General features: G+C 38.0%; 3 protein-coding genes across 4 annotated transcripts; 1 reads left to right on the plus strand and 2 right to left on the minus strand.

The window, feature by feature from the left end:
* Positions 1 to 646: 646 nt before the first annotated feature.
* Positions 647 to 4,144, plus strand: LOC111793882 (uncharacterized). Its single transcript, XM_023675948.2, has 6 exons — positions 647 to 1,022; positions 1,159 to 1,238; positions 2,295 to 2,446; positions 2,542 to 2,591; positions 3,324 to 3,398; positions 3,506 to 4,144. Exons 1-6 carry the CDS (start codon positions 769 to 771, stop codon positions 4,053 to 4,055), a joined length of 1,161 nt encoding a protein of 386 aa, XP_023531716.2. The 5' UTR covers positions 647 to 768; the 3' UTR covers positions 4,056 to 4,144.
* Positions 4,145 to 4,159: 15 nt separating this feature from the next.
* Positions 4,160 to 9,142, minus strand: LOC111793881 (putative carboxylesterase 16). Its single transcript, XM_023675947.2, has 2 exons — positions 8,015 to 9,142; positions 4,160 to 4,957 (listed from the first exon to the last, which is right to left on the minus strand). Exons 1-2 carry the CDS (start codon positions 9,037 to 9,039, stop codon positions 4,417 to 4,419), a joined length of 1,566 nt encoding a protein of 521 aa, XP_023531715.2. The 5' UTR covers positions 9,040 to 9,142; the 3' UTR covers positions 4,160 to 4,416.
* Positions 9,143 to 10,783: 1,641 nt separating this feature from the next.
* LOC111793473 (AUGMIN subunit 6) lies at positions 10,784 to 17,080 on the minus strand. 2 transcript variants are annotated; one of them, XM_023675373.2, is made up of 13 exons: positions 16,747 to 17,080; positions 16,608 to 16,664; positions 16,385 to 16,479; positions 16,016 to 16,166; positions 15,540 to 15,665; positions 15,265 to 15,421; positions 14,302 to 14,362; positions 13,947 to 14,226; positions 12,875 to 13,000; positions 12,554 to 12,715; positions 12,220 to 12,469; positions 11,612 to 12,088; positions 10,784 to 11,475 (listed from the first exon to the last, which is right to left on the minus strand). In XM_023675373.2, exons 1-13 carry the CDS (start codon positions 16,960 to 16,962, stop codon positions 11,435 to 11,437), a joined length of 2,199 nt encoding a protein of 732 aa, XP_023531141.1. In that variant the 5' UTR covers positions 16,963 to 17,080; the 3' UTR covers positions 10,784 to 11,434. The 2 variants fall into 2 exon arrangements, with proteins under 2 accessions (XP_023531141.1, XP_023531142.1); XM_023675374.2 differs by lacking the exon at positions 16,747 to 17,080 and having other exon boundaries at positions 16,554 to 16,664.
* Positions 17,081 to 22,126: the final 5,046 nt, after the last annotated feature.

Below are 22,126 nucleotides of genomic sequence, written 5' to 3' on the forward strand. Positions count from 1 at the left end.
CTTTCTGACCTTACTAGTTTCACCTTTCATCAATTTTGGAAAATGTTATTTTGGTTTGAGAAGTGACGTTACCGGTTTGGAAAATGTTATTTTGGTTTAAGAGGTGACGTTACCGGTAGTAGATGTTTTTTTTTATTTTTAGGCATAAGTTCCCTAAGTCATTCTCGATCTGGACGTAACGGTTGTCCAACTGAATAAAGTTGCAATGCAGAAAGAAACTCAACTCGAGGACGTAACGGTTGTCCAACTGAATAAAGTTGCAATGCAGAAAGAAACTCAACTCGATAAATCCTAATATGCTTCGTATTGATAGACACGATAAACTATGATCTTACCGGATCATTATTAAAATTTAATATAATAGGTACACGTCAATTTATCTACTATAGCAACTTTACACGTCAATTTAACATAATTTTAAATTTTTTAAAAATTTAAAGATATTTTTTTAATTTTTCAGAAATATTATTAGAACTTTTCAAAATTAAAAAGTTTTTGTTTTACACAAAATGCAAAATTATACAATATTTTTTATTAATTTAATTAATTAATAATTATCATTTAAAACGTAATAATTAATCATCCCGGAAATATAGCCGTTGCAGAAGAAAATACCGACCCGAACCGCATTCAAATACGAACAAATCCGACCGTTGGGAAGTTCATCGTTTTGAACTAATCCATTTCTTCGGGGTTGAACCAAAGAAAAAAAGAACACTGTTCACTCTCTCGTTGATATCTCCTTCACCGATTCGAATCCGATCTGAAATGGTGCAAGAGGGATCGACAACAAGCGCTTCAGAGCCAGAACGAGAAACGATTGGATCGAAACCGCTCGAAATCGGAAATGATGGGGCGAGTTACTTTAGCCCTAGATTCAAATCGGCGGCCGCCATGGCCGGTTGGGACGAAGAAGCGCTTCTAATCGCGAGCCTGGTCGTCGAAGACACGCCGGACAGAGAGTTCCGGCAGAAGAAACGATTAGTTCTCCAGTGCAAGAGTCCTCTGTCTGGTTCGAGAAGGTAGACTATATATTTATCGATTCTGATTCTTCTCTCGGTTCCTCCATATCTATGCGCAGATTCTAGGGTTTCTATTCGGATTGATTGGAGTTGTTTTGTCTGAAATTTGAGTTCATTTCTTGTGTGCTTTTTGTAGGAAACGAAGGGCTTCGGCAAACTTAATCTCGATTCCGGCGGCTGTTCTTGACCTCGAGGAAGAAGAATCAACTGTGAAAGGTAGATTTCCATTTCCATTGCTTGGAGGATTCGGATTTCCATTTGTCCCTAATTTCTAGAAAATTCTTGGAGGATTAGATTACCAAATTTCTAATTGAGACTGAGATCATGAGAACTCGGTGTTTATGATCCATTTAAATTTGTATCCGTCTCGGTTTCCTAACAAACTTTGATCTGCACTTAGATTAAATGTAGTGTTGTTTGTTTTTTGAATGGTGCAAATGTGATGTCCCAAGTTGGTTGGGGAGGAGAACAAATCACCATTTATAACGGTGTGGAAACCTTCCCCTAACAGACGCGTTTTAAAGCCTTGAGGGGAAGCCCGAAAGGGAAAACCTAAAGAAGACAATATTTGCTAGCGGTGGATCTGGGTCGTTACAAATGGTATCAGAACCCCAAAGGGTGTGGAAACCTTCCCTTACAAATGGTATTAGAGCCCTAAAGGGTGTGGAAACCTTCCCCTATCAAATGCGTTTTTAAAGCCTTGAGGGGAAGCCCATAAGGGAAAACCCAAAGAGGATAATATCTGCTAGCGGTGGATCTGGGTCGTTACAATGCTATCAGAGCCAGACACCGGACGATGTGCCAGCCTTTTTTCTGTTCCCCGAAGGGGAGTAAACACGAGGCGGTGTGCCAGTAAGGACGCTGGCCCCAAAGGGGGGTAGATTTGGGGGCAGTCCCACATCGATTGGAGGAAGGAAAGAGTGCCAGCGAGGACGCTGGGCCCCGAACGGGGTGGATTGTGATGTCCCTAGTTGGGGAGGAGAATAAACCACCATTTATAAGGGTGTGGAAACCTTCTCCTAGCAGACAGCTTTTAATAAAGCCTTGCGGGGAAGCCCAAAGAGGACAATATCTGCTAGCTGTGGATCTGGGTCGTTACAGCAAATTTTATTGTACTTCTAATGTCATTACATGCCATAGTCTTCGATTCGAAGTTTTGAAAATTGGGTCATAACAGTTCGATTAGTGTTTCGTTGTTGGAAATTAAGCTTAAAACCACCATTTTCGAGCTTCTTTCATTCAAGTAATTGTTGTAGCAAATGATATGAACAGATGATGCTCCAAAACAAGATCAAGAAACAGCAGAGGCTGACCCAAAGAAAAGTGATTCAATGGATGAACAGAAAGCTGGTGCTTCTTCTTCTTCTTCAACATGTTCAACTCTTCCATGCATGGATAAGCTCAGAGAAGAGCTTTCTTGTGCTGTAAGAATACTCTATCTCTCTCAACTTTCAACCTTTAGCTTTTTTTGGATACTTATCTTATTCCTAATTGCTTTGTTTTCAATTCTTCTTCATAGATTTGCTTGGAAATTTGCTTTGAACCTAGTACTACACCTTGTGGCCATAGGTAACTCCCTCTAGACTCACTCATTGTTCTTACACTTGAACTTTATTTTTGGTTCTTTTGAGTTTGATTGAACCCTAAATTTTTGAGATTAGATGAAAGTGTCCCACGTCGGTTAGTTTAGGGAATAGTCCTGGGTTTATAATCAAAGAATACACTCTCCATTGGTATATGAGGCCTTTTGGGGAAGCCCAAAGCAAATCCCATGAAAGTTTATGCTCAAAGTGGACAATATCATACCATTGTGGAGATTCGTGTTCATAGGACAATATCATACCATTGTGGTATGAGGCCTTTTGTATTTATTGAACTCTAAAATTTGAAAAGTAGTTAATAGGTCAATGATGTTTTTGACCTTATTAAGTTTTGAGGTCGTAATAATCATAAAATTGAAAGTTTTTTACCTTATTCGAGAGGAGTTAGAAGAATCATTTATAAGAGTGTGAAAACCTCTCTTTAAGAGATGCGTTTTAAAACCTTGAGGGAAAGCTCGAAAGGGAAAATCCGGAAGGAAAAGTCCAAAGAGGAACAATATCTACTAGCGGTGAGTTTGGGCAGTTACAAAAATAAACCCACGATAACTATAAACAATAATAGAAATGTCAAAGGACTATTAGACACAAAATTGAAAGTTTTAGAGAATTATGAGACACTTTTTAAGAATCCGTCCTTATTAGTTTATTAGTAGTCACTGTAACATTCTAAGTTGTCTTCTTTTCTGCTTATATATGGTAGTTTCTGCAAGAAATGTCTAAGATCTGCAGCTGACAAATGTGGAAAAAAGTGCCCAAAATGCAGACAGCTAATAAGGTTGAATTTGCTACTCCAAAGTTCCATGAAACCAAATCATTTGGGTCATTTCATATTCAGACATTAATGCTTACATGTCTCTTGTGTTGTTGATCCTAAATTTGCAGCAATGGGAGATCTTGCACTGTAAATACAGTTCTTTGGAACACCATACAACTTCTTTTTCCTCAGGAGGTTGAAGCAAGAAAGGAAGCAAAAGGAGGGTGTAGTAGCCATGACAAGAAGATTCAAGACACAGAAAAGGCCTTCTATAGTAGTTTGCAGAACCATAATACACGAGCAACCCGAACATCGAGTAGACATGGTAGTAGTATCTCAAGAAGAAGGGAAATAACGGGTCAAGACGAGGATGACGAATCGAATGGTAGAATGATGCAGCAAGCTCCATTTTCAAATGCTGTAAGCAGCAGAGTTCAGTCCAGAATGCACCATCGAAGTGTTCGGCCGGTGAGGACGACGACTCGAGATGCAGATGTGAGTAGGAGGAGAGGCACGCCAGACCAAGATGATCAGGAGGCTGCTTTGGCACTGAGATTGCGGAGGGAAGAGTTTATGGAGGCTTTCAGAGATAATCAAGTGCAAACCAGAAGCAGCTCAGTGTCCTTGGCTAGAGCTAATCTTAGAGCATTGGCTGCTAGGGTTGCCATTAACCGCTAGGGCTGCCATTAACCTTCCATTAATGGTGCCCAGGAACTTCTCTATTTGTAATGCCAGATTGTTCTTGAATATTAGAAAATTGTACACAATTCGTGGGGGTAAAATAGGAAGAACGATGTTCAATCTCGGTGCTCGCTTTCGAAAGAGAATCGGAAATGTTTTACATTACAAGACCAATGATATATGTATCCATCCTCCTAATCTCAGGGTTCTCTATCTTACAAAAGATCAAAATGGAAGGAGGAACAAAACTTGATTTAACAACAGCTTATGAAAAAATGTTACACTCCCTCATTCTAAGTACACGACATGATCTCTAACCGTGACATTACCTCGACTCAGTTTATGTCTTGGTTTCTCATCAATAAGAGAACTCGTGGCCTCGTAGTGAAATATATTTTTTGACCCAGATGGCGATGTCCTCTGCACAAGCTTGGGCTTGAGGTGTCTTGAGAAGGATGTCGAGGGTAGCAAATTCATGTACTGCATCCTTATAGTCAAGAACAGGTGCATCGACATTTACTTTTCGAAGTTCTTCGGAGTATGCTATGGCTCGATCTCTCATCCAGTCGAGTTCAGCCACCACTGTCAGTGTCGGTGGCATAAGCTTTAAAGGTGGGCCTTCTCTACCAGAAGCAAGGGGATTTGCAGCTGGATGATCAAGACTAAACTCTTCCTCAGGTAGGAACAGCTTCCAAGCAAGAAGGCACATAGCTTTATCGTAAAAGTACGAATTCGCAAACTTCAATTCCGAATGCGTAGGGACACTCCCGACAAAGAACGGATACAGGAGAATCTGTGCAACAACCTTGACAGGGTCCAAGAGCTTACCAGCCTCGACGGCCTTTCTAGCCACATAATCTGCAATATTTGCTCCACAGCTAACCCCAAGAAGAACGCATCTGCTCAAAAGAAATAGAAAAAACAAGGTCAAGTTACTACCCTGAGGATCTTTCTTGCTTCTATGAAAGGGAATGAAAGAAAGCCCACTACAAAAGGGACCTATACAAAAGACAACAGTCAATTATTTTTCAAAAAAAAGAAAAAGGAAACCAATTGTAGAAAATAATAGATAAAAGGGTTTTTCTTTGGGATATCGACGACATCCAAAACCTATCTCGGTAGGCCATACCTCCTTAAATATTCACTTCTTTTTATCTTGAACGTTTTCGGAAGGCAACAGAGAACAAATTTTAAAATCTAAAAACAAGAGGAGATTCTTTCTTGCCACATGAATCTCAATTCTCAGAGAAGCATCCGTTCAGCCAAGATACTGGGGCAAAAAGGATTCTATGCAATGCTTTCAACGAATATTCAGAGGAAAAGGTTGCAAAACTCTATTACAACTGCTTAACCATCCTACCAGTAACAGTTCAGAACAAAGAACTGACTCTTTGAATACGTCGTTCAATACCGCCCCTAACTAAATCTCATACAATATGATTGGATTAGGAAGACCAACGATTGAAAGATTATGCAGATTAAATATCAATTTGGTTAATCATACTAGAATATCATACGAGCCTAAGGCATTGTGAAGCTGACTGCTTCAATGCTATAAATTTTAATCTCTAGAAAGCTACCAATGAACCAGAAGCGGTAATGATGGACTTTTCCTCTCAAGAGGTTGGATGGAAGTGTTCAATAATGTGAGGCAATTCTTGGGTCCTAGGATTATCTCGAACCATTGGCCTTTTTGCTGCGCGACTCGGATTTGGTAAAATGCGATCCAACTCTTTCAGGTTAAGAGCATATGGTTGTCCCATCCATCTTTTGAAACCTCATTCTCTCGGTGGTGGCAATCTAAGGTTCAAGGAAGAGGGGAGGGATTTCGCTTTTTGCGAAAACTCAACTCAATCAAAGATAAGTTTAAGTCTTGGAATAGGGAGGTTTTTGGGGGACGTTAGGGTCAAGAAAAAGGATATTTTGGGGAAACTTGAAGCTTTTCACATGTCGGAAGAGACAGAGGAGAGATTACTCGAGGCTGTGAAGGAGGAGCGGCTAAATTTGAAAGTTGGGTTTGCAGAAATCACCAGAAAAGAGTGTGCAAGTGGGGATTCAAAAAGCAGAAGTTAAATGGGCAAGTGAGGATGATTGTAACTCGGTTTATTTCTATAAAGTTGTTGGCGGTAGAAAAAATAAGAACTTCATCAAACCATTGAGAAGGAGATTGAAGCTCTATTAATCTAGGACCGATTGAGGACGAAATTCTTCATTTACTTCTCTTTTTATGGGTCGTTAGTTGATCCTCACTCATTTTTAGAGCGGGTGGATCGGTGTCCTATTTCCCAAGGATAGAGATCCGTTTGAGGCACCCTTCTCCTTGGAGGGAGGTCAAGAGGATGTCGGTCAGATAGAGACACAACCCCACCCCAGGTTTGGATGAGTTTTCTTCAACTTTCTTCCAAGACAATTGGTAGGTTATTAAGAGTGATTGGATGAGTTTCCTTCAACTTTCTTCCGAGACAATTAGGAGGTTATTAAGAAGGATGTTTGGAAAGTCGTCAGTCAATTCTACAAGAGATGAATTCTCAATAATGTGCTCAGCAATACCTTTGTTTTGCTTAAACCCTAAGAAGGATAAGGCATCAAAGGTAAAGGACTTTAGACCCATTGATCTTATTACTAGTGTATAAGGTTATCTCCAAAATCCTTGCCGGGTTAAAAAGGTTCTCCCCTCAACGATCTTTGCTGCTCAAGGGGCATTTCTTGCTAGCAGGCAGATCTCATTAATTGCAAATGAGACCATTGAGGATTATAGAGCTCGAAAAAAAAACGGGATCATCTTCAAGATTGACTTTCGGAGAGCTTCCGATCATGTGGATTGGACTTTTCTACATAAGGTGATGGAGAAGAAGGGACATGGGCCGAAATAGTGATTTTGGATGGAGGGTTGTTCAAGGAATGTGAACTATTCTATCTTGCTCAATGGTAAGCAGGGAAGAATTCATGTCTCTAGAAGTCTTAGAGAAGGTGATCCTCTGGTCTATTCTAGACGGTTTTCAAATTGGTAAGGACAAGGTTCACCTATTTCACCTTCAGTTCGAAGACGTACTATCTTCTTTTGCTTTGGCAAAGAAGGAGTTCTTTATCTTTTTGAATCGTATGTTAGCCTTTTCTGATATGATCTCACGATTTAGGATTAAACGAGGCAAATGGCAAATTTTATGCATTAATGGCGACTCCTTCAAGCTCGAGAGGTGGGCTAACTGTAATGGCTCAAGCCCACCGCTAGCAAATATTGTCCTCTTTGGGCTTTCCCTTTCCGGCTTCCCCTCAAGGTTTTTAAAATGCGTCTGCTAGGGAAAAGTTTCCACCCTTATAAAGTGTGTTTCATTCTCCTCCCCAATTGATGTGGGATCTCAATATCCACCCCCCTTTAGGGCCCAGTGTCCTCGCTGGCACTCGTTCCTTTCTCCACTCGATGTGGGACCCCCACCAAATCCACCCCCTTCGGGGCCAGCATCCTTACTGGCACACCACCTCGTGTCTACCCCCTTCCGGGGATAGCCTCCGTTGGCACATCACCCGGTGTCTAGCTCTGATACCATTTGCAACGGCCCAACCCCATCATTAGCAGATATTGTCCTCTTTGGGCTCCCAAAGAGGACAATATCTGCTAGCGGTGGGTTTGAGCCGTTACACTAACTTTGTGGGTTGTGAAGTTTATATGTTAATGGCGACTCCTTCAAGCTCGGGAGGTGGGCTAACTTTGTGGGTCGTGAAGTTTAGGTATTCCCTTCATCCTACTTGGGTCTTTTCCTGAGCCATGCTTCTAAAGGTAGTTCCTTGTAATGGAAGGTGTGGATGAGGGGAAGGGTTCAACCATACCAAATACTAACCAGGTTCATTAACACACAAAGAACAAAGGAAATCAAAGCAATATCATCAACACAACATTAAGCCATATGATAGCAAGAAAATGTACTAAGAAGAATTCTGATATCAAAAATGAAAACCTTGTTGGGTCTCCATGGGCTGCAAGCCAAGGCTCTACCATTGACGCCCCGAACGCGTCGACGATATGCCCATGAGAATCCGATTTCTTAAACTCATTGTCACTGTCTATGGCATTTCCCAAAGACTTGCTACACTCGGCCAAATTGGCCTGCTTCCCCAGCCAATTCAACACCGTCAACCCATCTTCAAACGCAGCTGGAAACCGGCTCTCGGGTGCAAGCCGATACCCAACAGAGACAACAATAACATCGCACAATTTCGCAATCCTCCGGCAAAAGAAATCGTTCGCCGCCGAACCATTGCTCCCACTAACCCACCCCCCGCCGTGAAATTGCAACATCACAGGCAACCTCCGGCTATTCTCCGTGGCTGGCGCATACCCTCTATAAACGCCACCGGTAGCAGCGCCGGAAATCAAATTCAACCCGTCCATTTCATTACTGTAATCCCCATACCTACTCGTCCGCGGTTCTTCCGTGGAATTTCCCGAAGGACCATAGCTATTACGGCGCGTATTATACGGCTGTAAGTTATTCAGATTCTGATTAACAAGATCAGGCTGAGCATCTTGGTTAGGGCGTTTAGGTTTTGCCCTGGACGATTTGGAAGACGGATTTGAATCGGATTCAAGCGGAGTAAGAGCAGATTCAGGAAGGAAGATCCGAATACTAAGAGATGTGAAAGGATCGATATGGATATCCTTGGTAGCAACACCGTCGGTGAACAGAGGATTAGCGGAAGCGACGGTTTCTTCGGGACGAGATGTGACTCCAAAAGCGGTGGATTCGTCGAGCGGATCTTGGATCAGATTCTGTAAACGATGCTTCAAGAGAAACTTGAAGAACACGCTGTAGAGCTTCACAGCCACGCCTGGCATTTCTCTCGGTCTCTCTCTCTCTCTCTCTCTCTCTCTATGAATCTCTCCCGTTTGCAGAATCAGACGAGAAATCGCGGAGCCAAATCGGAAGGAGACGACGGAGATAGAATCATGAGTGAAAATGGAATTAGGTTTGGGTACATACATGCAAATGGAAATTTCTCTCGAGATCTCTCTGTAACGCTTCAATGGCGTTAGGGGTTCGAGAGAGGAAGAGAGGAAGAGGAGAAGAAGAAGAAGAAGAAGAAGGGAGCTCTTCCAACCGACTTCATTTCATTTGATTTTCCCTCAAAAAAAATATATAATTTTCGATTTTTTTTTAATTAATTTAAACTTTTAAAATTAATTGAAAATATCAAAATCTACCACATAATAAAAATTTTAAAAATTATTTATTTTATATAAAATTAAATTTTAAAGCTCTCCCAATTTTTAAATTTAAATACTAAATTTATAATTTAAATATATGTAATTAAAATGTACATTTTTTAAATTTAATTTAAAACTTTTAATAAATGTGAAATATTGTAATTTAAAGATAAAAATAAATAACAATTACGCTATAAACTATGCTTAATAAATCTATTTAGAGTTAAAAGTTATAATAAATAAATAAAGATGAAAAATAATTTTGTTTTTGTTTTTTATTTTATTTTATTCTATTTTTAAAAGCACTGTCGGGGATCTATTTCAGTGCCAGGTAGGAATGAGAACGCCGCCAAAAAAAGGCAGCAATCGTGTGTTTCGCATGTTCCGTGTAATCGTGTAACCGACACCTTGGGAGTCGTATAATCTGACACGTCATATACAACAGACCGTGCAAATGTACGAGCGGGTACAGGCGAAATTTTTTATTGCTTCTTGAAACGACGTCGGTTCATTCGGTATTGACTGGCCTTTTAAATTTAATTATTTGAATTCACTTTTTTTTTTCTTTTTGAAGTTAAATAATTTAAAATTAAAATGGTATGACTTAGTTTTCAAATTAAATGAAAAAGACGTTTTATGTTTTTAAAAAAGTGCTACTATTTAACTTCGTATTAATTTAATAAATAAATAAATGAAGCTTCCCATACGACTATGATGATTCAAATTCTCATCTTTTCATAAATGGCTCCTTATACTCTTCTATACATACACGTCTGCTCATCGATCAAAGAAGAAATACAAACATGGTTGAGATTAATCTATATATATTTTGGGACTGCAATCTCTTTCAGAGAGAATAAGTTATGACTCTACATGCAAGACAGACAAGGGGCGACCCTCAAGTGGTGCACATCCGACAATTTGAAAAACAAATTGAGAAGTGTCATGATGCAACCGAAGATGATGGTACATCATCCAACACACCAAGAGTATGCATTGAAGATAAGTCGAGGCATACACAAAAAAGTTCGAGAGAACAAAGCAACACAAGTATCAAAAATAAGCTCGAAAAGGGCCAAGGCATCAAACCATAACCACAAAAGTCGAGATTTTGACACGAGTTTCAACATACAACTCGAGAATTAAGTCCACCTATATGAAAAATGAATGTTCACCAAATTTGATGTCAATCAGATACCCCTATGCACAATGTCATATTTATTTTTGTTTATCCATAAGACCAAACTAACCTGCGAGCGAGCATTTCAACTCTTCGATAACTATCTCACCTTAAATCTTACTATAATTAGTTAAGACAATTGGTAGCAATGTTAAATCCTAAGTGACTACTATGACTTGCTCTATACTCTTTACTACTTATGTGGTCATGGTTGACACCACTCGATGATTAACTACTAAATCCATGATGTATATGATATATTATGCAAGTTTGGTGATAGCTAAATTCTAGGGCCTTTGAGATTACCCGAGAAACGAGTTCCGAGTTCAGCCTGAATCTGGATTAGGCAAAAACTGAAGCACTTGAATGAACAATCCAGCTGAAAGATGAACAAATCAGGAACACAATGGCTGTAGGAGAATGTACAGACAGTTCGGAGGTACAGTAATTTCTAAGGATGCTACAGAGTTGTTAACATACAAATCAGAAAATATATAAATGAACTTGTTGTCAATCAGTGTTAAATGTTTAAATCAAACAATAGATACAAAAGATTACCAATCCCGAGCTTTGGTTCGAATCGAATTTTGTATTTTAGCCCAATGTTTGAGTAGCATACCACTTTGATGCAATAGCTTTAGCTGACTTTAGACCCCAGGCGATGGGGATTGAAAGCTGTTGAAAAACTATCACAGAAAACCAACCGAGAAAAAGATTAAATACCATACCAATCTGAATGATCGTCCCGATCGTGGCCAGTCCACGAAAGAGTCGCGAAACTTTAAATTCGTTGCTATGCTCGAAGATCTGTGTGATCCATTTATAGCATAGCTACTCAGTTGGCACATGGCTAGCACAAAAATAGCAAGGATATCCATATCCAATGTGTGAAGCAGGGGCTACGAGGTGAACTGAAGTAAGCACCAAGTATAACAGAGTGTCGAGATGCAAAGAGTCTCTAACTGAAGAATGGAAGGTCGCTGAAATTTCAACTTAATGTTCCATCATTGCTGTTTCAGTTTCCGACAGTGGAGCTGTAAAGGAATCAGAATTGCCATCAAATATTAGCTTCCAAGGGGGAAAATGTGCATTTGATCTATGGATAAATACCCCTATGAAACAGAATATATAGATACAAAACTGGGACGTTTTCTAACCTATCGAACTTACCAAGTAGATCCTCGTAAGAATCTGTAAAAAGTGATGAGTCCATCAGCAAAGGTGGTGAGAATACTTGATCCTGAGCTTCATCGTTGTCAAAAACTAATTTCCGAGCATCGGAAGTTGCATAATTTGATCGAGCAGAAGAAAGAAACCCATTTAACTCATCAAAGTCATTAAGAGAATCCAGATCATTCAATGCACCAGTAAATTCATTGAAATCGATTCCATTATTAAAATCATAGGCAGGACTCTCAGGCAAGGAAACGTCCGTTTGAGGAACAGACGACCTTCTATTCCTCGTGGAAGCTCCTTTACTATCTGGGCCTAAACGAGAAAATCCAGTTCCTGAAAGAGGCACAAAGAAGTGTTCCACACTTCCATCAGAATGACCATCTTGTGATGGTTCTGAATTGTTGTATTTCATTGAAAGAGCAGCTTCTCTGACTGATCTCTTTAAATTCTGAACATAAGAAGTCTCCGTGTCTGTTGAAGAGAATAAAAACAAAACATATATGATCAAGGTGAGGCAGATTAAGTTTAACATATAGCTGTGAAGTAAAAAGGAGATGTAAATCAGCCAGCAGAAATGAAGGATGGGAGCGAATTTAGCAAACCTTGTGGCAGGTTATTCATATGATCGTTTGAGGAAGGCTGGTCAGGTGATTTGTTTTCTGATGAATTTTCGATTTGGCTGGTTTGAGATGCCAAATTGTGTCGCTTTTGCATATTTCCCGTTTTTCCAGAAGAATTCGGGGTCAAACTAAACAATTGTGGGAGCTTTAAAGTAGGACTGGCAGACACCTTGTCAAGTTGAACGGACGACATTTTTGAAGTCGCCTCCGAAACCTCATCAGAGCTACTTACCTGAATAATTAAGAAAAACAGAGAAAACGTTGTTCAGCAGATTGAATAACTTCGGATGTCATTAAACAGCGTCTTGACAATTACCGATGTTCGTCCACTAGTCTGTGCCTGCATAGGTGACATGGTTCGAACAGGATGTTTGGTCACTGGAGGTTGACTTAAGGATATATTGTTCACTTTCTCAGTACACTCTGATATTGATTTCTGTATTCCTGGAGCAACTTCCTTCAATTGGTTGATGAGCACCTGCACATACAAACGTTGATGTAAAATATAAGAGAATATTCACGTAGACAGACCTTGTAAAGCTGGATTACATTCATGAAATTATCAAGAAAAATAAGGTACTTCAAAAAAGACACAAATGTTGTTTGATCACAATTACAAAGGGTGTCTAATGAAAACCTGCAAGCTTGCCAGGTGTTGTTGATGTTCAGCAAGAGTTGCTGCCAAAGACTCGGCATGGCCACTTGTACCGCCATCGTGTGCACCCCGTAGAATTTCAGGACCTTCTCCATCATTAGCTTTTGCCTACAAATCAGCTCATGGTAGACTTTTACTATAGAAGGTAAAAGGAACTAAATATGTTGTGTCTAACTATGTTTTTTGAGAGGATAAGGGACTGAAAAGATCAAAATTAATAACCAATCCACAGGAAAGTTGATCAAAATTAATAACCAATCCACAGGAAAGTTGAGCTATAGTTTTAAAGTTAGTCCAGAAAGAACAACGAAACAACTGAAAATAATAACCAGTCCATAGGCCTTCTTCACACCTAAAATTTCATACCTCAATGAAATTGTTTTTTCAAAAAATTACCAAAAGAAAAGAAATGGTTAAATCTCCCAATAAAGGAATTATATAAATATATTCCTGTTAAATTATACATACAGGGAAGATCCTTCATATTCTACTGTCAGCATGTAGCAACACATCCAACACATTCAAAAAGTTAAATCTTCCAATAAAGAAAATATATAAATGTATGCCTGTTAAATTATACATACAGGGAAGATCCTTCATATTCTGCTGTCAGCATGTAGAAACACATTCAAAACATTGCCTCGTGTTTGCAGGAAAAGCACTTGCCAAACCGATCAAATCAATTCATAATAACGAAATTAGGAAAATGGAAAGAAAACAAGAATTCGTAGATGCATCCAATACCAAAGGTTCAGATTTCATAAAATTAAACTAATCATTCAGATACTAGCAAAGGCTACAGGCTACAGCTCCTATTACGAAAGGATCATACTGATAGATCGACGAGCTTTCAAACTATACTACAAACTAAGAAAGATTTCATATCCAGCCCAAAGATAAGACACCAAAATCCAACTACCCAAGGACAACCATGGAATTACTCACATCAAATCATAGCATTTTCTACGAGAAGCTGAACTATTTCACAATATAAAAACAAAACAAAAACAGACAAACAAACAATAAGAAAGAAAGAGGAGGAAAAAAGACTTACCAGATGGAGTGACTGTTTATGAATACGCTGTAAAGCATGAGTCCAACGCCTTATGATTTCAGCTACATCAACCGTGGGATGGACTTTTCCACTCCGATCATCCATCCAAGATACTGAATCATCACTTATTTGTGAGTTAGCATATGACTTGTCATTCTGATCTTTGTCATCAACAAATGCTGAAGCTAAATCACTTGACTGACTGGACAGGACATCCGTATAAGGAACCTGAGAGCTCTGATCCATAGCGGCACGCAGAGATGATCCAGAAATGCGATACCTAAAGGTCAAATTTGTATAAAAATTAGCTTAGCATGTGCCATTTTTATACCAACATATAAATACAATATTATACCTATGTTCTCGGTGGGCAATTAAATCCTCTATAGGTCCCGAAGCAAGAACTTCATGTTGACCTGTACATTAAGACAGAGAGAATATTAAGCAACATAACTTCAATAATGATTGTCAAATAAATTCAATAACAATAATCTGCGGGCTAAATTAATTAAGTTTAGATATTTGATCTTCACCAAAAATTTAGATTTTTCCATCTAAATAGTATAGTGAAGGATTTCCAAGCAAATAGATCCATGCGAAAAATTCTCCTATGCAATCTTTCATAAATTTTTGCAGTTTTCTCATAGAAAAGGAATAAAGGAGTTTTCCTAAATTGCATATTATTCACAGAACAAACTGGCAATAGCAAAACATGGGCTGTGAAGAAACATAGAAATCAGTCATTGTTCCAATTCCAAATCAGGAATAATAGGTCATATCGTTAAAGGATACACATATTCTTCAGTAAGACTAGCATTGAAGGACCTCTATTTTATTCACTAAATCGCAAGTTGAACTATATACTCTTCAGTAGGAGTAGCATCCAAGAACAGAACAGCATGGCAGGAGTACAACCAAAGCCCAATTGTTTTGTCTATGGTAAATGAAATTGGAAGTAGTTTGAAAAAGATAAAGCATATCGTTTAGATAAACTTAAGCCCCTTCACATTATACTGATATCTAGAGGTTTGAAGCAAAAAAGGATGGCAACGTTGTTTATAAGAAAAAAATAATGACGACTTCCAGCAATCAAATTTGTGTGCATGACTTGAGAATTGAATACCTCCTACTAAAATGGAATGACACATCGGAAAAATAAAAGGAAACTTTATTGAAAGATAAACACGGGGATGATAGAATATCATGGATTCTGAAAAGATATTAACAACCGGAAAATCGAAAAACTACTCCTAAAGAATACAATTTTGATTAAAAAATAAGTGACAATGCAGATCAAGAATGAGAACTTCATACTAACTTTTGCGTGCTAATATAGACTCCCACAAGCGAGTTGCCTTTGAAACTAAATGTGAGTTTTGACTTGAGCTTGATACAAGGTCGTCCCACAGCTCCCCTTCCAATTTTACTTTGTTTCTCAAATCATGCAGTTTTTCTAGCTCTTGCTGCAGATAAGCCTGGCATCCAAGATTCCCAACAAGTGGGAGAAAAGAAGGAAGAATGAGGTAAAAATCATGAACGCCAAAAGGTATCTTAAAAAAGATAGCTATAAGTTTCTTAAGAAAATGTGAACACCTCTTCAGCACAAAGGCCACGAAACTCGGCAGTCATTTCATGAGCCAAATTAGACCACATAGCTTGACGTTGCACTGCTGTTTCAGCATTTTTCAGAAACCTTCTTCTTTCAAGTGCTATTCTAGCCTATTTGAGACAAAAAAAATCTAATTAATGGTTCACAAGTAACAATCAAACCATTCAGAATCAACCAAAGGGAAAAACCAAGTACAACAAAGACGGAGAGAAAAAGTTATGACCCAGTAAGTGGAAGGGTTCAACTCACTGTTTCATTAAGCTACAGGCAAGTATGCAAACTTGTATTGAACATTCAATACGAGTTCATTAACAATCAGACAGGCAACTTTGTACATGACAACTTATTTATACATGATCAAATAATTCGTCAGCCGTCAAGTAGAGTTGGAGTTCATTATTTGGTTATTAATCATACTGGGGAATGAAATGGTTGTCTGATGACTCTAATCAACAACTACCTTCGTCACAGGAAGTAATGTAGCTGCATGTGAAAAGGCTACATCTGTCAAAGGTGCAGGAAGTGGGTTAGCTGCAACATCAGCAGCAAACGTGCGTCTGTGAACCTCCCGCAAAGCATGCAAGGAAAGTTGCCACAACAGTTCAACAAACCTGCACAAAATTATCTAACTGAAATGAATCTCTCTGTTCCCATGAAATGTTATCTCAAACCGGGTTGAAAGTATAACCCAAATTCTAGCATCATTTCTTGAACATGCCGACTAAAGATATAAGCAGTGTCTTAATGAGTAGCAATCTCTTTCCACAATTGACTCTATACCCAATGAACTCACGAGGAACTATTCTTCAAAGCGGGAAATTATACTGACCTCGGTCCACAGCACGTAGCAAGAGACGAAACCCTCGAATTGCTCCTAGGTAATGCACCTTGAGATTCAAGCTCACTGATGATCCCTTGCACGACCTAAACAAAGATTCCACCAACCAGTAACCTAAATTAATCCGAAAAGTGAAGTTAAAAAACAAAATTCGAGTTACCTCCATCACACCAATTCACCAGAATCACAAAAACGAACGAGATCGAAAATTCACCTTCCGGAAGTCCCTCGATTGCGCGGAATCAAAGATAGGCCAAACCTTATCGAAATCCTGACAAGATCCAAAAAAATCAGCAGATCGGGGGAAATTGGAAAAACGAAATTAAACAGAGAAAGACGAAATGAAATGATACTTTAGCAGATTGAACTGGTCCACGGAGGGAAGATAGAATGAAGTAGAGAAGCTGTTCGCCGAGTTTGGGATTGGAGTGACGGAAAAGGCCAACACGAGGGGTGCCGTTGGAAGCTCCGACGCCGATAACCGCAGGATCGAGGCCCAACAGCAAACAGTTAGTGTACATTGCACTTTCGAGCTCAATCTCCCTCTCCTTCTCTCTGTCCATCGTCATCACCAACTGAAACCGAACCCTCCGATTCTCTCTCTCCTGTTCTTCGTCTCTCTCTCTCTAGATTTCTTCTCTGGTTTCTCTCCCCTTTTACGCCTGCACGATTCCGAAAGCTCTTTTTTTATTTTTAAAGAACACACATAAATATTGGTTGAAATCTTAAATTTCGTTTTTAGTCCTTCAATTTTCAAGGTATTGTTATTTAGTCCTCCAACTTTAGCAATATTACATATTATGTACATTCTTACCATTTTCAAAAATATTATATTTCTCTCCCACCCTTTAATCTTATTTTTTTAATTAAATTAATAAATATTACTTTCAAAATTAAAATTAAATTTTTTATTTTCCTTTCAGAATTTAACTAAAAATGTAAATATATTTTTATAATAAGTGAAAATATAACAAATAATTTGTGATGTCACACATTGGCTGGGGAGGAGAACAAACCATCATTTATAAGTGCGTGGAAACCTCCCCTGACAGACGCGTTTTAATGCCTTGAGGGGAAGCTTAAAGAGAACAATATCCGCTAGCGATGGATCTGAGTCATTACAAGTGGTATCAAAGTCAGACACCAGACGACGTGCCAACTTTCTCGTTGCTCCCCAAAGGGGGTATCCTCAAATGGGGTAGACACGAGGCGGTGTGCCAGTAAGGATGCTGTGTCAACCTTCTCGCTGTTCCCCAAATGGGGTATCCTCAAAGGGGGTAGATACGAGGCGGTGTGCCAGTAAGGACGCTGTGTCAACCTTCTCGCTGTTCCCCAAAGGGGGTATCCTCAAAGGAGGTAGACATGAGGCGGTGTGCCAGTAAGGACGCTAGCCCCAAATGGGGGTGGATTTTGGGGCGGTCCCACATCGATTGAAGGAAGGAAAGAGTGCCAGCGAGGACACTGGCCCCAAAGGGGGGTGGATTGTGATGTCCCACACGGGTTGGGGAGGAGAACAAACCTCCATTTATAAGGGTGTGGAAACCTTCTCCCCAACGAGGATAATATCTGCTAGCGGTAGATCTGGCTTTTAAAGCCTTGAGGGGAAGCCCGAAAAGGAAAACCCAAAGAGAATAATATCTGCTAGCGGTGGATCTGGATCGTTACATAATTTGAGAGAAAATAATACAATATCTGCTAGCGGTGGATCTGGATCGTTACATAATTTGAGAGAAAATAATACAATATCTACTAGCGGGTGGATCAGGGTCATTACATAATTTGAGAGAAAATAAATACAATTTTTTAAAATAGAAAATTAAAAGACATCGAGCCCTTAGCTTTAAGCTTCGATAAATCTATTTTAAATTCGTTTGTATAATAATTATGCCACTTAATATCTTTATTTAATATTTCAAGAAAATAAACAAATGACCTAAATTCTTTATTGTAAGAAACCCATTTCGGTACTAAGAGTCGGTTGCTAACCCACCGCTGAAGGCATTCTACCCAGTAACGTGGATACTTCGAATCCCGCTCGAACGAAACGGAAGATATTGTCGATAAATAGAAGCACGTAATACGACAACAGGTTTTCCAACAAGCCTTACAAGGAGCTCTACGAACTCTGAATAGTTGTTTGAACAACGAGTCATTAACATCTCGGAAATATTCCGTCATAGTTAGGGCAATTAAACCAATTCTCATACAAGCTCCCGACAGTTCGTTCATCTGACTATAGATTAGAGCCACTTTTAATTCTGCATTAAAATATAATTGTGCGGGTTACCTCGTCAAACACTTGAATTTACTATCCTAAATTTCTAAAAATATTGGAATTTTTTTTTGTATAGGGACTAAATCAATATAAATTAGAATTCTAGGGACTTATCAGCAATTTTTCAAATAATAGAAAGTTAGTGGACATAGTGATAAATAAATAATAATTTTGAAATGGTTGGGGCCTTAGGATGTCTATAATTGTGAAAGTTACCCGAATTTGAAAAAGTTTGGGGCAGTTATGTTAATTTGGAAAAGTTGGTGGGGTTGGTTTGGTGATTAAAGAGAAATATGTGGGCCCGGGAAAAAGAACAAGACTTGGATGTCAAATTTTTTTGAAACGATGGGAGAGGCTATGCTAACGTGCGCCCAAGTTTTCTTGACACGTTGGCACAACGGTGTCGTTTTGTTCGGGGAAAAAAAAACAAATGTGTAATTACAAATTTATCCTCACATTTTCATAAATTTTTTATTTTTTATTTTTTATGAATTTATATCATTAAAATTATTCTCAACCCAACCTTAAAAACATGTTTGAAGTATAATATTTTAAAAAATATATGATATAATTTTTCCGTTACAAATTTTAATTTAATATTTATAAATAAATAAATAGATGTACTCTTATTAAAAATTAAAATAAATTAAAAAATAACTGGAAAATCTGAACTAACTCAACCGATTATTTAATAAGGATAATTTGAGTTAAAAGATATTATAAATAAAATAATCGGGTTAGATTTAAAATTGTCTCGACCCTATTGAATTCAACCCCGAACGCTCCATATTATATATCATATTATAAAGGCTTTATTATTATAATAGTTTAGTTCAACCAATATTTTTATATTATGTGATTACATATTGTATAAAAGTTATTTATTTATTTATTTATAATTAGTATTTTATCAAACGGGTAATTTGTATGGGCTTTCTTATATTTTTCACTGTTGGGCTGAGTATTCAAGGCCCATTTTAATTGATTGGGCTGGGCCCATGTACTTTTGGGTGGCTTATAAGGTAATTTTAATGACTAAAAGTTCGGGTTCGTTGGATTTGGGTTAGGTTAGGTTAAATAGCATTTCCGATTAGCTATGTGAGAATCCCACATTAGTTGGGGAGGAGAACGGAACACCCTTTGTAACGGTATGGAAACTAGGAGTGTACATGGTTCGGGTTGGGGGATTTTTTTTTACCCAACCCAAAAGTTCAGGTTGGGGGATTTTTTTGACCCAACCCAAAAGTTCGGGTTGGTTGGATTGGTACCCAACTCGAAACTTTTCCCAACCCAATTCTCTATTTTCGGGTTGGGTCAGTTGTTAAATTTTTTTTTTTTTTTAAGTTTTATTTATCCACAATTTATAATTATTAGCAATCTTAAATAAAATATATTAAAAGTTGCCAACAAACACAAATCAATCTCTAATTATTGACAAAAAAAAAAATCAATAAAAAACAACAATCGAAAATTGTAACATATGAACATAGTTCAACATTATCATAAAACTAAATATAACTAAATAAATTAAAAAAACAAAATAAAATATTAATATATTTTATATATTTTTATTTAGCTCGGGTCAACTTGAAGGTTTTACCCATGAACCCGAACTAGAATCGATTCAGTTGGGTTCAGAAAAATGAACCCAACCCTACCCGAAATGCTAATCCAACCCAACCCAACCCAAACTTGGGTTGGGTTGGTCCGGGTTGTTAGGTTGAATGTACACCCCTAATAGAAACCTTTCTCATGCATTTTAAAGCCTTGAGCAGAAGCCAAAAAGATAAAATCCAAAAAAGACAATATTGGCTAGCGGTGAGTTTGGGCTTAAGCCGTTACAAATGGTATCAGATCTAGACACCGGACTATGTGCCAACAAGAAGGTTCTTCTCCGAATAGGGGTAGACACGAGGTGGTGTGCTAGTAAGGACAAGGACGCTGGGCCCTGAAGGGGGTGGTTTTGACAGGGGTCTCACATCGATTGGAGAAAGAAACAAGTGCCAGTAAGGACGTGGTGTGCCAGCAATGGCTGTTTTCTCCTTACGGTTCTCGTAAAATTTATTTTGCTCTTTGCTGTTTAGACGTGGCAGTTCGAGTTTAGGTGCTCAGCAATAAAAATTGAAAACATGCAATTTATACCCACAAGACAAAGTTAATCGACGGAGAAGTAGTTACACATTAGGTGAAGGTGGTTACACGATAAAAGGGGTGTGTCGATTCGTCTATGAGTGTGATTCAGACGGTAGATACAAAACACCCGGAACCGTAAATATACATGTGTCTTCGAGTGTTTTAGTCAAACGTGCATCGAAAGAATGAAACTCAAGAATTTTTCCTTTTATCGGATAACTTAAATCGGAAGAAAAACGTTTGAATTGTGTCAAAACAAAAACTTGAGAAGGAAGAAACTCAGTTTAGTCAATCACTTTTGTTATCCGTTTAAGCAAAGATTAGCATATTCGTTTATTACTGAAAAGACATGTAATCCGATTTTATCAAATCACTCGGTTATCGGGTTTTGTCATTCGAATATATAATAATTTATTTATAAAATAAATTATCATATATATATATATATATATATATATTTATTTATTTATTTATTTAAAGTACGAAAAATTATATTATATTATAATTCATGAATAAGTGAAATAAAATTAATGAACTTTTAATGCCTCCATTAAAAGTACTTTTTAAGTTTAAAAATAATTTACAATAAAAATAAAATAATTATTTTTTAAAAATATCTTTAAGACATGTAACATGCTCTTACCTTATCCAACAACTTCCACGTCACGTTTTAAAAGGCATTTTAGTGCTGTCGGAATATATATATATATATATATATATATATATTTTATTTCTTTGGTCAAATTCATAACTTTTGAACTAAATTATTAAAATATTATTTTTACTTTAAGTTATGTTCGGGTCTGAGAGTGTTCATATGATTTGATAATCTGATCAATCTAAACTACCTAACTCAAACCATAAAAATTGGAATGGGTTAGTTTTTTTTCAGATTGGGTTGAATTTTTTCAAAATAAAAAATTCAGTTCGGTTCGTAAGTTGACATAAAACTAGGATTTCAACCTGTTAGTTGAACACGACTCTCCATAATGGTATCAAATGGTCGGGTCTGAGAGTGTCCATATGATTTGATAATCCGATCAATCTAAACTACCTAACTCAAACTATAAAAATTGGAACAGGTTAGTTTTTTTCAGATTGGGTTGAATTTTTCAAAATAAAAAATTCAGTTTGGTTCATAAGTTGACATAAAACTGGGGTTTCAATCTGTTAGTTGAACACGACTCTCCACAATGGTATGATATTTCATCCAACACCTTCCCTCGAACAAAGTACGCCTCCCCTGAATTGAGGCTCGACTCCTTTTTCTTTTGGAGTCCGGGCATGACTCTAATACCATGTTAGTTGAACACGACTCTCTACAA

Source organism: Cucurbita pepo, chromosome 4, assembly GCF_057944985.1.
Source record: "Cucurbita pepo subsp. pepo isolate OVF chromosome 4, ASM5794498v1, whole genome shotgun sequence".
Taxonomy (NCBI): domain Eukaryota; kingdom Viridiplantae; phylum Streptophyta; class Magnoliopsida; order Cucurbitales; family Cucurbitaceae; genus Cucurbita; species Cucurbita pepo.

Bases quoted from the DNA above. Each gene is read 5' to 3' on its own strand.
- LOC111793881 (XM_023675947.2), bottom strand. From the start codon at position 9,039: ATGTATGTACCCAAACCTAATTCCATTTTCACTCATGATTCTATCTCC. The intron at 4,958-8,014 runs GTTTTCATTTTT...TCTTTTGAGCAG, and splicing joins GCCCATGGAGACCCAACAAG to ATGCGTTCTTCTTGGGGTTA.
- LOC111793473 (XM_023675373.2), bottom strand. From the start codon at position 16,962: ATGACGATGGACAGAGAGAAGGAGAGGGAGATTGAGCTCGAAAGTGCA. The intron at 16,480-16,607 runs GTGAATTTTCGA...ATCTTTGTTTAG, and splicing joins AATCGAGGGACTTCCGGAAG to GTCGTGCAAGGGATCATCAG. The intron at 12,470-12,553 runs GTAATTGTCAAG...TTAATTATTCAG, and splicing joins AGACTAGTGGACGAACATCG to GTAAGTAGCTCTGATGAGGT.
- LOC111793882 (XM_023675948.2), top strand. From the start codon at position 769: ATGGTGCAAGAGGGATCGACAACAAGCGCTTCAGAGCCAGAACGAGAA. The intron at 1,023-1,158 runs GTAGACTATATA...TGCTTTTTGTAG, and splicing joins CCTCTGTCTGGTTCGAGAAG to GAAACGAAGGGCTTCGGCAA. The intron at 3,399-3,505 runs GTTGAATTTGCT...CTAAATTTGCAG, and splicing joins AAATGCAGACAGCTAATAAG to CAATGGGAGATCTTGCACTG.